At 34.8% G+C, this 13,954-nt stretch overlaps 1 protein-coding gene across 1 annotated transcript in view; it reads left to right on the forward strand.

Moving 5' to 3' along the window:
• The first annotated feature begins 2,044 nt into the window (after window positions 1-2,044).
• Window positions 2,045-13,954, forward strand: part of LOC125658156 (inositol polyphosphate-5-phosphatase A-like) — a 59,388-nt gene continuing 47,478 nt past the window's right edge. Inside the window, 3 exon segments of the mRNA XM_048889316.2 lie at window positions 2,045-2,296; window positions 6,781-6,822; window positions 12,009-12,109. Of these exon segments, the coding sequence (XP_048745273.2) occupies window positions 2,234-2,296; window positions 6,781-6,822; window positions 12,009-12,109 (206 nt within the window). The 5' untranslated portion in view covers window positions 2,045-2,233.

Raw genomic sequence — 13,954 nt, forward strand, 5'->3', positions numbered from 1 at the left:
TCTTACAAATCAATACAATGTACAATACACTATTAATCAACACAAATGAAAACAATACAAATCAATACAATATTAATCAATACACACCAATACAATACAATACCAACACAATACAAATCAATATTAATCAATACAGCAAAACTTGGACTCTACCAATATTTTTCGTTGCAAACAAAACAACTTTTTTATCATTCAGGGGAAAATCACAAAAAATTCGTATAAAGTAACTAAGAGCTCGTATCACTCTTTCGATAGCGAAGTCATACTTCATAAGAATTGTTTCAATAAGTGTATTTTGGTGTAATGAGCTACCTTGAATATCAATATATATACATGTATATGTCATATTCATAAAAAAAAAGTTCGATCTATGTGATTCAAAAGCTTTCCCATGTTGGTTGTGAAATATAAAAGAACTGATTAACCTTAAGATTGGGATATGTGTGGAATTGTAAGGAATCAATGGCTGTACATTAACGTTCCGCTTGAGATTTTTTTTTTTATATGTTAAACATATACAACGAAAACAAATCTTTTGCAATTTGTTATGGGTTTTGCAAATTTGGACTTTCTTTGACTGGACATATGGATACGTCACTATTGACGGTGAAGGGCTGCAACTTGGCGCTTACGGCAGGAAGGCATCTTTATCGCGCCACATCTGCTGTGACACAGGACCTCGGTTTTTGCTACAATCCCATTTAGTCGTCTCTTACGACAAGCAAGGGGTACTGTATATTAGTGAAACCTAGAGGTTGAACACGAGCAATTTGATATTCCAAAAAATGAAAGTAATTCATGTACATGTTCACTGTCACATGCGGGTTGAAGACGAATATCATTTTATACTGGTTTGTTCATTTTGATAAAGTTAGAAAAATGTACTTTTAAAAGAAATATTACTTTCGAAATCCCTCCGTTTTAAAGTGTTTTAAAACTTATTCAACTGAACATTGTCATCGACATATGTTAAAGAATTATATAAACTGGAAAATCATCTTTATAAAATCAAAGTTCAAAATTAAGAGCAGACGCACTACATGACTTATCCTTACTATCATCATCATCATTGAGTGTGCGGTGGGTTTTTCTTAAGGGTGTTTGTATTTCATGATAAAAACAGGGGGTTTTTTCCCGTAATCTTTGGTGTTTCTAAATTAATGTTCTAGCATAGGTAACTTAATGTACAGGTTTTAAATGTTGAAAACAAGAAAAATACATAAAACGCAAAAACCTTTTTGGAACTCAACAGAAGTGAAAAAGAGTAAATTTTTAATGTAATACACATTTACGCATAGGCCTAAATGTCAAACAATTGTAAATATGAAGTTCTCAACAATATATTCTCTTTGGAGATAACAAATCCACTTCGAAATGAAATATAATATCCTGATGCATAATAATTTCACAACATGCACATCAAGAAGTTTTCTTTAACAATAAACAAAACCTTTCTTCCGCTTCACATAATTTGTACATGAAAGATCCATTCCCTGAATGTTTGAAAACACATCCAACAACATATCCTCTTTTTGTATTAAAATCTTAATGAGAAAGACATATTTCCTGATGAAATGTTAATCTCACTAGGTGCACTGCATTTGAAAAAGTATGCACCTTTTTAATAGCATTTTTTTAAAGGGGGAGGGGCAGCCGAACGAAAGGTTTACAGGAGTTTACTTCACTATTGTCGAAAATTCATGTGTTCAAGCAAATAAAACCAAATTAAAGAAGAAAAGTTCAAAGTCTTAAATTAAGTCGGAGAGAGAGAGAGAGAGAGAGAGAGAGGGGGGGGGGGGGAGCGTTGTTTGTTCTTCACCGTCTCCATAGCGTTGAACAACATCACTGTGACACATCTTTATCGTTCATCGTACTGTGGAAGGGGGGGGTAACCCAAAATGTCTTATTTTGCATGTATATATAACTTACTTTGCATGTAAAAATAACACAAAATGAACGTAGTCCCAAAAGTGGGCGTCTATTTGCCTGTAATTGGTTTCAAGCAGTACTCTACATGTGTTATTCCCCTTGAATGACGAGTAGTTTTCCTGACAGATGGCGCGAACTTTATCGGAAGTGACGTCAATTGTCTGCTGGCATGCGAAGGCGGAGCAAAAGATTTGGAAAAAATATGGGATAGATCACAAAACATGGATATTTTGTGAATGGAATTCATGTGAAATTTCTGCAATGCAAAATTCAAATTTTTACTGGATGAACTATATTGCTTAGAATGGAGGAAAGTTACACGAGAGTGCTACTTGTTAGCGCGAACGTTGGGTCTATTTTTGAGGACGTACGTATGTTTATACAGTCTATATAAACAATAATGCTGATTATCCTTATCTCGCGAATGCATACTCCCACTAATCTGTGTAAATCAATACCCCCTTATGCATCGAAGAATCGAGGGTGGGTGGGTGGGTGTGTTTTCCTTCTAATTATGGTGTTGTATACATGTATCTTGACACAGATCAGTGAAATCGCAGGCTGCTTGCCACTGCCAGTTCACAACACCACACTATAGATTGTCGTATAATTCCACGTAAATAGTTAGAATCATTTACATGTCAGGGGTTGATGAACTGTCTGCATTTAAAACAGAAATTTGTGTATTTTTATATTTTTAATTACTACATACAACCCATGACCAAGGTTCAAAAGTAGAATCCCAATAGACGTCTTTATCGCCCCAATTAAATTCATGGTTCCAAAAAATAATCTACTCGCAAAATAAGAATTCACGATTAAATTTCAAGAATTCTTTTAGTTTTAGTAATGTAAATCAAAACAAGTAAGTTGAATGGTAATCTCTATTCAGATTTAAGAACAGAATACTATATACATGTGTGTGTGTATTGTTTCTCCCATTTCCTTTTTAGTGAAGTAGTGTAGTGTTGTTCCTTGCCAAGTTCAATGTACAGTGTCACCAAGATATGGCCAGCTTTTGCCCCAGCCTATTTCTGTGTTATATTGAGGGTGTCATTGTAAAGAGTTTGACCATTTTAGTTCATCAGTTTGAAAAAAATTGTGGTCGATTTATAAATTATTGTCCTTTTATTGTCGTCAGCATATGACAAGATATATGTAAATGCACAAAATTGTTTTGCTTTAGTTTTTAAAACTTCATTAAACATGTTAAATAGTAGGATGTTCTATGCTTGTGCATGAATTTGTAAAACACTTTTACAACTGTTTCATTTGTGTCATGGTAAGTTGTACGATAACTGAATGTGTTGAACGGTTGACAAACGCATAATGACTGCAACTTTTGTACTCAACACAGAGATATGATGTCACACACATCAATACACACAATGGTCAAATGGTGCACAAAATTTACAGCAGCTGTCAGTCAGTAGTTTTTTCCTCTTTTATGTACATTTGGGTAGTTCTGCTGGACAATTCAAAGACAATTTTTAAAGGATTATATTCAAGTTGTGATAACAATTACCTATAATTATCTGTTTTCATGACATACCTGCTAAATTATTTAGATTTGTTATGATTCACTGGACAGGTGGATTATGTATAATTATGCAGAGGTTACATTAAGGCACATCTGACCAACCAAGTCTACTAAATAACAAGTTCGGTCGGGTAAAATGTTGGTGTACTAGTCTGACTGATTGTGTAGCAAAAATAAACAAGAAACTTCATTATAAACCATAATGATAAGATATTTTATCAACTAAAAAATAACTGTAAAACTTTGCAAACAATTTTAAACCGTGTAATGACATAATCAGGGTTTGAATTAAACTTTTTCAAAAACTTACTAGTCCTTATGGACTTGTGACTATTGATGTTTACTAGTCTACAAAGCATTTCTCTAATCCGTCCAATATATGATAGAAAATTATCCCATTTATTAATTAATTTTATTCAATAACTAGTATTTATAAATAGTGATGGGACGATGATCGATTATCGAAAATTGATTGGTGTACCCTTTCCAATTCTGATTATCGATTAGAAAATTTTATAATCGAAAGTCGCTGTCAAAACCGGAAATAAAAATGGAGGACAACAAGGACCGAGTTGGTTTCGTATTTTAGTTCATTTTGAAATGGTGAGCGTTCCAGATAGTGCCAGTTTCGTTGTTAAATAAAACAAAGCTTAGCTATCTTCCTATTGTTCAGCACAGTTTTATATGTGCAGTGTTTTTTCAAAATATATAATCCAGTCCTTTAAGGTTATAATGGCAGTTTTATTGTAGTTTGCTGTTAAATAAAAAATAATGCATGAATGATTGAGTTTGAGAAAGTAACATATATATGATGGTGCAGAAATAATAATGAATGAACAGTACATTTTTGAATATCATAGAAAACAATTATTAATCGAAAATTTTCTGTTTTCTGCTCCCCATTACATAGTGATTATCGATAATGATTTTAAACCAAAGTTTTTTCCCGATTGCCCATTTTACCGGAAACTGTTATCTGAACACCCTGCTGTTTTCCGAAAATGAATGCTCTTGAAATGAAGAACCTCCCACTACCATATATGGAAAACAGTGAAGCATACACATACCTTTTGCAAAGAGCTCGAAGATAAAAACAGTACGATGTGCAGTGGACACAGAATTACCCTGTAGAATTGAAAGATGAACAGGCAGAAATAATCTCTGCAGTGTTAGAGGGAAAAGATATATGGTTTTGCCAGTGCAATCTGGTTAATTTACTTCATTCAAGCCTAGTGAAAGCAATTTTCATCAAAAGAAGAATATGAAACCTTCGTATTAATTTGATTTAAAGCTGCAAATGCAATAATGTTGAAATAACTTTTATTTCTAAATTTACAGTGTTAATTTGAAAGTATAAGTTAATTTTCCTGTAAAATAACGACGACGAAGTAAAGATCTTATACTTTTTACGTAAAAGGTCATATCTCCATATATGTGAGCTGTTCGCTTACGCAATGAAAAGTTCTGGTAAAATGGAAGCTGATGTACACAGTGAGATTCAAACTTTTAGGTTTTAGTTCTTTCTACGGTAACTAAAATGGAAGTAGAGGCGAGTCAGCTGTGAAGTTAACTTTTTTGGTTGTATATTAATGATATCATGTGATATGATATTACAAAATCATTTACTGAGTGCAATTTTTAATTTGCTACATTGTGAGTATATGGGAGGCATTCTATTGTTAAACCAAGTCTGTGCCCAGGACATTATCATTTTAACAATAGAACATTAGGACTATCTGAAAACCTTGTTATGGCATCGAATCCCTGGTTGTTGACATTTCTATCAGGGGATATATAAAGGTAACTTGACCTTTTGTACCTGAAGATCTCTGACGGATGGTGATAGGCGAGTTTGGCATTATATATTTTTTTTAGCATATATATTGAAAACTGTTCTGACACATTTCTTTGGTGGTATGCGGGGGTGGCGATATACTAAGGTGACACTGTATTTAATTTCGATAATTTTATCATTGTACATGTTGCTAACAGTGTATTATGACTATCAGTAGAGCCTCTTGATCCCCCCTTTTATGATTTTGAGCTTTGGATCTCAATAAAATGGATTGACAATATCTTCTTGGTCTTTGGTGATCCGGTCTTACAACAGTCTGTTGGAATTCCCATGTGCACGAATTGTGCTCCTTTGTTAGCTGACCTGTTCTTATATTCCTATGAAGCAGAATTTATTCAAAACCTGGTACGTGAGAAGAAGAAATCTCTTGCTGTGGACTTCAATTCGACATTTAGAGGCAATGTATTATCTATTAACAATAATAATTTTCATTCATGTCGATTCAATATATATCCCAGTGAACTTGAAATAAAAGACACCACAGAGTCGTCCACTTCTGCTTCATACTGAGATATTTTATTGAAAGTAGATATTAACGGCAAACTAACAACTCAACTTTATGACAAACAGGATGATTTTATCTTCTCCATCATCAACTTTCAATATTTATGTAGCAATATTCCATTATCACCTGCATGTGGTGTTTACATCTCTCAACTTCTCAAGTAAACTGATTCGATACACAAGAGTTTGTTCTCCATATGATCAGTTTTAAATTGAAGCAGGCTACTGACCAACAGTCTCGTTTAAAATCAGCATTTTTGCAAATTCTATGGTCGTTATAACCATCTAGTTTGCCAATACAACCTGTCATTGGGTCAAATGCTGTCTGACATGTTTCATGAAAGGCGAAGATAACGAACAGCGATCAATCTCATAATTTCCATAAGCAATACAAAACAGAGTTTGGCAAACACGGACCCCTGGATATACCAGAGGTGGGATCAGGTGCCTAGGAGGAGTAAGCATCCCCTGTTGACCGGTCACACCCGCTGTGAGTCCTATATCTTGATCAGGTAAACAGAGTTATTCTTAGTCAAAATCAGTGTGCCAAGAATGGCCTAACAATTGGCATGAAACATGTCGGACAACATTCGACCCAATGATAGGTTGTATTGGCAAACTAGATCATTATAAGGACCATAGAATTTGCGAAATGCCATAATTTGTAAGTATCCCTTGTACCCCCTATTTCTGACATGAAAAGGCATTTTGGTACAGTTATCAATTTTTCTTTCTATGTTAGCACATTTCATAATGTTGCGCTGAGTGTCCATTCTCTCAATACAGCAATTCAGAAGCTGTCCTGTAGATTTCCATGTGATACACTTCCAGCCTCTTTTTGGAGTAGAGTCATAACATTATAACATGCTTCCCTGTGAAGTTGTGTTTTGTCATCCTCAGTTCTTCATAATACCGTTCACATTTTAAATTTCTATTTTTGTTTTGATTTCAGCCAGAGCATATGTTAAAGTTGTGGCTAAGGGAGTTCCTAAAAGTAAGTATTTGTCAATATAGATATACTGAGTCACTAGACAGACTTTAAGAACACAGTAAAGAATAATTTTCTGTTATTAATTCATTAAATAAACATCTGGTATATATCATATTTTTTTTTATAAAAGTCTAGTATCCATTGATTTTAATTGTCATTTTTAATCCCCGAGAGGCGCTACATGTGAAGTGGATGTCAAGAGGGGTGTGTCAGAAAAGTGCTTCTGGTCACTAATAAGGGGTATGCCCACTGTTAACGTTGCTAACATAAGCAACGTATCATTGACTGACAGACACTCCAAATGGTCCTTTGGGGAATGCTTTACCACTCTTCGAATGTTCAATATCCTGTTCTTGCAGATCATCATTCTGAGACTGGTGGTTGCACACATGTTTATGATCATCTAGCACGTCCCACAATTGTTCAATTGGGTTTATAAGTCCAGGGACAAAGCTCGCCAATTAAAAATCATTGATGCTGTTTGTTTGAAGGAATTTTGAGTCAATCTTGCTGTGTGTGTGCATGCATTTGTCTTGCAGAAAAATTAATCGATTGTCTTCCCTATATGCTGTTGTCTTACTGGTACCGCAGACAACAGAATTTCATCTACATACAGTACGTTAGTTAAGGTCCCATTTAAAGATAACTTAGATCTGTGAATGAAAATTTGTGTTAAACACACCCCAGCCCATGAATCTGCCGAATCTGTCGCATACGAGGACACATAAATTTGTCAGACTATATAATATGTTCATGTACACAACGGTAGACTCACAAGCTCTTCTACTATAAAATATTTGTGAAATTGACTTGTGTCAAGTTTTGGCATTGATTTAGCCCCTATCTGGTCCACTGCACTGTAATGTCGGTGATATAGTTTTAGTTGTACGTAACTCTTTGTAACGCTTTCTGCAGCAGATCCATGGCATTTCAGTATTATGGATACTGTTCTAGGATGAATGAACTACCATGACATCCAATCGTTTGCCTCACCATAATTGCAGCAGCCGTAAATCTTTTCCGCAAATGACATTGCCATATATGTAGATTGTATGCTTGTTGACGTGGCATTGTCACAAACCATCGACCTTGTCTATGCAATCATTTACTGATCCTATCTGACTATACGATCGCAACAACTCGCTCATATTTTACAGAAATGGATATTAAAGCATCTTGGTACTTCCAAATGGCTAATGCCTGCTTGCAGCATACAAATGTCTTATGACTTGAGCGTTATCATGTAAGAATTGTTCATATTGAGGAGATGAAAAAATTATTGTTAGAAATGTTGTGTATGTCCTTAAACTACAGAGGCCACTGGCATCTTAACGTTTGGTGGTTTGGAAACAGTTTGCGTGACCGTTGATCTTTATAATTGAATCTTTTCTTCAACGTTAATATTATTTGTTTCTTCTATAAAATGATTTGCATATGTTTCTGAAGTCGTTCAGAATAAATTGAGATGTAAAAAATATCAATTTTCATTTTTGATTTAGTCAGAAATAATTATTATATACTAGGAGTCTAAAACTTCACAGGAGTAAAGTTCATTGAATCAGCTAGAATGTTTTAGCTCTATATTCTTTTGATCTTGTCAGTTGTTCACTGCGGTAAATTGTGCAACAGGTTTCCGTGCTATTAATATAATCCTATTTTTAATTATATTATTTTTGTGGTACATCACAATTTTTTCTTCTTTTAAAATGATGCAAATATATATTGATCGTAATCATGGTAATGTCACAGATGTGTTTGTGAAACATTGTGTTCTAGGGCATGGCCACACTGTAATGTGACCAAAATTGAACTTGACCATGATGAATGACTTTGACACTTATTTGGTTATTAGTGGCATAATATAGATTTGACCTTGAAGTTCACTAAGAATGAAGTCTCTAATGTTATGTAGTTCAAAAGCTGCAACCTGAGTTGAAGAGAAAGAGACAAAGATGCAAATACAGATAGAGACTAGGGCTGGTTATTGCTTGGGAATTTCGTGTTGTGATATTTTTAACTGTATTGTGATATATATGAGGGCTGTTCTATATATGTAATGTGTATTTTATCACAGTGTGATGACGCTTTGCACGATTTCGTGGATGATGACACTCTTGAATAGTTGTATTCAATATCTTTCCAACGTTATAACCACGTGCCATCAGCTCAACATAGTTTTAAACTTATAGTAATTTCAATAGAGCCAGTCGTTGACCACTGTTGTAAAAATGGTTGGGAAACGGGTTGAGAATATTGAAGAAATTAGAGCTTACCCGGTATATAAAAGTTCGCACAAAACTCGGTCATTCGGTAATGCAGATTTTTACTGAATTGGGGGAAGTTTATGGGTCTGATAAGGTATCTTGTGAGACAGTTTGTAGGTGGAGAAAGAAATTTCTGACTGGCACAGAGTCTGTCAAAGATGCAACAAAATCTGGCCGACCTGTGACTGTAACAGGCAAGGTAAATGTTTCAAAATTCAGGGAAATAATTGAAAGTTATGGCAGATACACGATTTGTGATATTGCCAAAGCTGTTGGCATATTGCTATTGGGGTTGTATTTCATTTTCAAGCGTGCTTTGAAAGTACGAAAGATTTGTGCCATATGGATACCGCATATATTGACAGATGACCAAATTAAATCAGGTTAGAGTACAAACCGTTGAGCAATTGCTCAAAATGTTTTCCAAATTCAATCAAAGACAATTTACAAATATTGTAACCAGTGACGAAACATGGGTTCACTATTTCGAACCAATAAGAAAAATTGGAAACAAAATATGGCTAACTAAACACGCTAGAAGACCTGTAGTTGCCAAAAGAACCATAAGCATATAAAGAAGGTTCTTTATTGCATATTCTTCTCATGGGATGGTATAGCCGTACAAATTCCGGTGCCAAATGGCAATTTTAAGTGTTACAGGTCGGTATTACCGAGATATTATACTAAAAAAGATTTTTTTAAAATAATATCCTAAATGACGCCCTGTGTCAGCTAGGATTTAGACATGTTCGTCTACTTCATGATAATGCTCCATCACATATACATCTGAGCTTGTGAAGCAACTTTTAAAGTAGGAGAAGACTACCATCCTGCCAAACCCACCTTACTCTCCAGATCTAGCCCCATGCGACTTTTTCCTTTTCCCAAAACTTAGAAAGTTCTTATCTGGTCGTTGTCGTTACAAGTCCCGACAAGCCCTTGGCTCAGCCATCAGTCAGTGCCTCAGAGGTCTACCTATAAATCAGCGAACTGCGACAAATTTCAGAAATGGATTCCAGTCTATGCGAAAGACGTCGGACCGTCAGACCTGACCGATGTGCAGTGCCTCAGGTCCGATGCGTCATTCTTTACACCAGACCGGAATGTCCGATGTCTCAATGTCCGGTTTTGAACTTTACTATTTTGATGCTGAGTCATTTAAATGTCTGTTATAAGTAAAAAAACATCGCACAAATCCAAATAAGTAAATAAATGTGATTAAAACCACATGGCCCATCTAAAGTATTATGCGGGAGTGATCCCCTGTAAAAGAAAAGATGTTAGGCCTACTCAAGAGAAGAATATGGACTATGCATCGATTTTTTTTAACGGTCTGCGAGAAGATTTAATGCGTACGATTTGGAAAAATACCCGACCATGGCATTTTCACATGTTTCACTTTTTTACATTAGGTTTTTCGGACTGACAAAATTTGGTTCGGTCCTGTGTGTTCATTGATTACACAGGACCGAATGTTCTGTGTGGTCCAAAAAACTTTCGCAAAGACTGGGATTCATAGATTGAAGTTAAATTCAAACCGTGGAGAATACTTTGAAGGAATGTAGTGTTCATTTAACTATTTGAGTCGAATGCTTTTGATATATCGTAGAATACACATTACATATGGAACAGCCCTCGTATGTATTGCAATATTTATGCCCCCCTTCAAAGAAGAGGGGCATATTGCTTTGCACCTGTTGGTCGGTCGTTCGGTAGACCACATGTTGTGTGCTCAATATCTTGAGAACCATTCACTTGATCGCATTGATATTTCATATGTGGGTTGCTGATGCAAAGAAGAGGACCCCTATTGTTTTTCATGTCAAAAGGTGAAGGGTCAATCTACTCTGGACATAAGAATATAATGTCTGCTCAACATCTTGAGAACCCTCCGCTTGACAGACATCAAACTTGGTACACTACTACATCCTAAGGACTAGATTATCCCCTATTGATTTTAAGGTCACATGATCAAAGGTCGAACTGGACATAGGAATATACTGACCACTCAATGTCTATAGAGAACCCTTTGCTTGACAGACATCAAACTTGGTACATTCTGGTATATCTTTAGAAGAAGATGACCCCTATTGATTTTGAGATCACATGGTCAAAGGTCAAGGGTTAAACTGGACATAATGATATATTGTCTCCTTTATTTTAAGAATTATTTGCTTGATTGACACCAAACTTGGTACACTGGTACAACATAAGGAGTAGATGAGCCCTATTGATTTTTAGGTTACATGGTCAATCCTCTCTTGATATAGGAAGATATTTTTTCTGCTCAATATTTTGAATTGATGATACTACTATCAAATAAATGATGTGTGTGTGTAACCCTTTTCAATTTTGCACAATGGGGGCATATGTGTTTTACAAACATCTCTTGTTTCAATAAGATTAAAGATTATATGCACTTTTGTGTTCCAAATTTTGGGACGTGTTTGTAGTTTGATGTACAATTAAAAATGTAGGATGCAAGTTGCCTCAAACCCATTCCTTTATACACCGTAACATCCAAGTATATATACAATTTAAGCAATTGGTAAGTAGAATTAACTATATAGTGAATAAACCGTGGATTTCTTTTTCTTGTCCATGAAATATAGGCCTATAATAAAACCGTCTTTCATGATAATGCCTGTGGTATGTTATGCGATTTTATTTTAGGAATCCTGAACTTATAAATTAATTCTGAGCCCAAGCGTTTTGTTGGTAAATTGGTACTTAAAAAATGTATCGCAATACGATTTTTTTGTCCACAAGCTCTGGAATATCGATATTATTGTGCAGTCATCATAGTGACCTAAATGTATGTATCTGATCTTTAATTTCAGAAGCACAAAAAAGTGCTCAAAGCAGACTGTATGCAAAGTTAAAACATAGCATAACTATATGTTTAGATTGCCTTTTTTGTTTCAGTGTGTTGCGTACTATGAACCTGAATTTGTGGCTCTACATTGTCAGGAGGTTGGAGGGAAAAACTATGAGGCCTCTATGCAACATGTCAACCAGTTTGTCAAGTAAGTCTACTGATAGTGTCAGTCAAAGCGGATCCATACTAGGAGTTATCAGTATTTACTGGTAACTGTCCAGTGCCCGACACTGAGTCAAGTTTGACAAAAGGCATATAATTTGGGATCAACATGATAATTGTAATTAAAGAATAAAATGCTCTCTTTGTTGTTTTATCAGGTGATGAATTACGTAGCCATAGCATTGCAGAAAAAATGTGAATATTTTTCTGCAATGATTGCTACCTTCATCACCCGATAAAACAACAAAGAAAGACATTTTATTGTTTATATTTATATTTTTATGTATTATCTAAAAATATAAACTAGAATTAATATCTAAAATATTACATGGTGGACCCATTCGTTACATTAAATGGAACAGACAATGCACCCTTTGACCTTGATGACACTTCATATTTGGTTATGATTTAATTTGCAGACAGGTGGTACTTATAGAAAACCCCGAATTGAAGTAGTTTGTAACAAACATGTATTTATTGCAATGTCAATTTCAAAAGAAATATAAGAGAAAAGATTTGGTGAATGTAAACATTTGTCTATAAAAGGATGTAAGATGATGTAGCAATGTGTATGGAACGTAATCGACGGGCAAATGAATGGTATAAATGCTATTTGTAAGCGTTTAAATGATTAGCGGTTCTTACAACTTCTGGTAGGACACCAAATTTATTTGTTCATTTATTCAAACCGTCATAACAAACTATATTAACTAACAAAAATGAACAACAATGAGGGTGTTATTTTGTTGTTGCTTGTCTGAAAACTAATATTGGCAGCAGTTTAGAAATAATCTGTAGAGTAAGTTTCAAAATGATTTTAAAGACCTAGCTGAAAGGAACGATTCTATGGCTAATTGACAACTTTGATTTAGAATATTATGTTTAATATTCTCATTGATTTAAAATCTGCTAGGTACTAACGAAGTAAAAACGTTTCATTTAATATTATTTCAGTATGATAATTGTCTTGTGGAATATAGTTTTATTAAAGACAGGGTCATGATGGATTAATTTTATACAGTGAATATTCTCCAAACCAGCCCCTTAACTGGTTCTCCCTAAATATCACCCAGTATTTCAAGTTCTGACAGAAATTTGAATATTTCTTTAAAAATAAATTCTCACAAACTGGCCACCCCTTAAAACTGGGCACTTTTTAAAGCATACCAGGTAACAAACTGTAATTTCCCCTCATAAGACTATGTAGTCACTTATTTAAGACAAGAAAATATTTCCCAGAGGGGTGATCAAGATCGGCCAGGTGTGAAAAATGACCAACTGGCTTAGGGTGCAAATTACTGGAGGTGAGAAAATGCAAGTGCATAGCCTCACTGATTGTTTACCAGTGATGTCAAGGTGGTATTGCCATCTGGCCAGTCCATGTCACCCTTCTTAAATTTCTATGCAAAATATGAACATCATGAGAGAAGAGAATATCAATTTAAACCAAATATTTTTTACATTTTGCAGTACTTTTTTATGGATATTAGCAGCAGTGAATAATTTACAGGGAGGGTTGTGGTATCATGACAAAATTGAAACCTTACGGGCTATGTGGACCTCTGATCTTTTCCAAATCAAATATTACTGAAACAGTTCATCAGTGCAATCCTGTGATCTGAACAGAATCTCATGTAATTTTGTATTTAATATGGGCATATGTGTAGATGTACATATATAATATTTATATATATATTCACAGGAAATTCTGATGGGTTTTTTTCTGGGAGTTGTGCCCCAATTTACATTTCTAAAGAATATTACATATATATAAACTTGAGTATGCCATATAGTTGCGTTCGGCAGGGGTGTTTGGCTTTTGACGTAAACA

Source organism: Ostrea edulis, chromosome 9 (assembly GCF_947568905.1).
Source record: "Ostrea edulis chromosome 9, xbOstEdul1.1, whole genome shotgun sequence".
Classification (NCBI taxonomy): Eukaryota; Metazoa; Mollusca; class Bivalvia; order Ostreida; family Ostreidae; genus Ostrea; species Ostrea edulis.